At 41.1% G+C, this 1,608-nt stretch overlaps 1 protein-coding gene across 2 annotated transcripts in view; it reads left to right on the forward strand.

Annotated features, from left to right (window-relative positions):
- Positions 1–352: 352 nt before the first annotated feature.
- The window catches only part of Mapk14 (mitogen-activated protein kinase 14), a 38,506-nt gene continuing 37,250 nt past the window's right edge, over positions 353–1,608 (forward strand). For both annotated transcript variants that reach the window (XM_010605356.2, XM_010605357.2), the window contains exon 1: positions 353–482. In XM_010605356.2, coding sequence (XP_010603658.1) covers positions 468–482 — 15 coding nt within the window. In that variant the 5' untranslated portion in view covers positions 353–467. The remainder of the gene's footprint in view (positions 483–1,608) is intronic.

The raw sequence follows: 1,608 nt of genomic DNA on the forward strand, positions 1-1,608 counted from the left end.
GTCTTACCATCTGACCACTTTCTGGTTGCAACCACAAGTTGAGTAGTTGGGACAGACTTTAGGGTGCACGAAGTTTGAAATATTACTCTCTGGCCTTTTACAGATAAAAAAAAAAATGCCAATCCCTGATTTAGAAAAGACTAGAAGAAAATACCAAAAGAAGTAGAAGTTTTCTTTGAATAGTAGAATTATAGATCTGTTTAGTCTTTTCTGTTTTTTTGTTTTGTTTTTGCTTTTTGTATTTTGTTGTAGCCCACTTAATATATGGAAACAAAATAGCTCTGTAAATATTTAAAAATAGTATTTAGGACATTTTTAATAGTGGGTTTTTTTTTCTCTCCCCGCCCCGTAGTTCTGCTTTTGACACAAAAACTGGGTTGCGTGTGGCAGTGAAGAAGCTGTCCAGACCTTTTCAGTCCATCATTCATGCCAAAAGGACCTACCGAGAGCTGCGGTTACTTAAACACATGAAACATGAAAATGTAAGTTCTTCATTCAAGGAGAATGCACTCTGGTCTTGAATGCACTGAAAAATTGTGTTTTAATTACTGCAAGCAGCAGTGCTTTGGAGTGGTTCCAAGTTTGGTTCCTGCTCCTGTGGGTACTGGGGTATTAGTGGCCACTGGGTTATGTCAGAATTAAATGGTGCCTCTTCCTGGAGTTCTGGTTTCATTCGAAGATTTCTACAGGGAACCCCTTTTTGAAGTTTAACATAAAAAGGATACATCATGAAGTACATAATTAAGAATGTTTAGCCAGGTGTGGTGCTGCACGCCTAAAATTGTAGCACTCGGGAGACTGAAGCAGGAGGATTGCTGTGAGTTGGAGGTCAGCCTGGGCTACATAGAGAGACCCTATCTCCAAAAAAAAAATGCCCGGAGATTTAGCTTAGTGGTTCTGACACCTGCCTTGCAAGCACAAAGACCAGAGTTCAGTCCTTGGTACCAAAAAAAGAAAATGTTAGGGCTGGAGGCTTGGCTTAGTCGTACTGCCTGCCCTGGCAGGTGCAAGGTCTTGAGTTCAATCCCCAGTTCTGCAAAAAAAAAAAAAAATTGTATTCTTTTCTTTGCCTAATTTGTATATGGTTACACTACCAGAATATGGAGGCTCATGGCTGTTAAACTAGAAAAACTGAGGAGTACTATCTTTGGCTCACCGAAAGTCCCTGGAAAGATGGACATTATTTTACATGTACCCTTGGCCTTCCATATCCATAGATTCTGTTTGCATCGATAGATTCAGCTGACCACTTTTTGTGCGGGGGGGGGGAGATGATGGCTGGGCGTGAGAAAGAAAATGTTAGGGCTGGAGGCTTGGCTTAGTCGTACTGCCTGCCCTGGCAAGTGCAAGGTCTTGAGTTCAATCCCCAGTTCTGCAAAAAAAAAAAAAAATTGTATTTTTTTCTTTGCCTAATTTGTATATGGTTACACTACCAGAATATGGAGGCTCATGGCTGTTAAACTAGAAAAACTGAGGAGTACTATCTTTGGCTCACCGAAAGTCCCTGGAAAGATGGACATTATTTTACATGTACCCTTGGCCTTCCATATCCATAGATTCTGTTTGCATCGATAGATTCAGCTGACCACTTTTTGTGCGGGGGGGGGG

This window comes from Fukomys damarensis, unplaced genomic scaffold (assembly GCF_012274545.1).
Source record: "Fukomys damarensis isolate Sample0158 unplaced genomic scaffold, DMR_v1.0_HiC HiC_scaffold_20, whole genome shotgun sequence".
Classification (NCBI taxonomy): domain Eukaryota; kingdom Metazoa; phylum Chordata; class Mammalia; order Rodentia; family Bathyergidae; genus Fukomys; species Fukomys damarensis.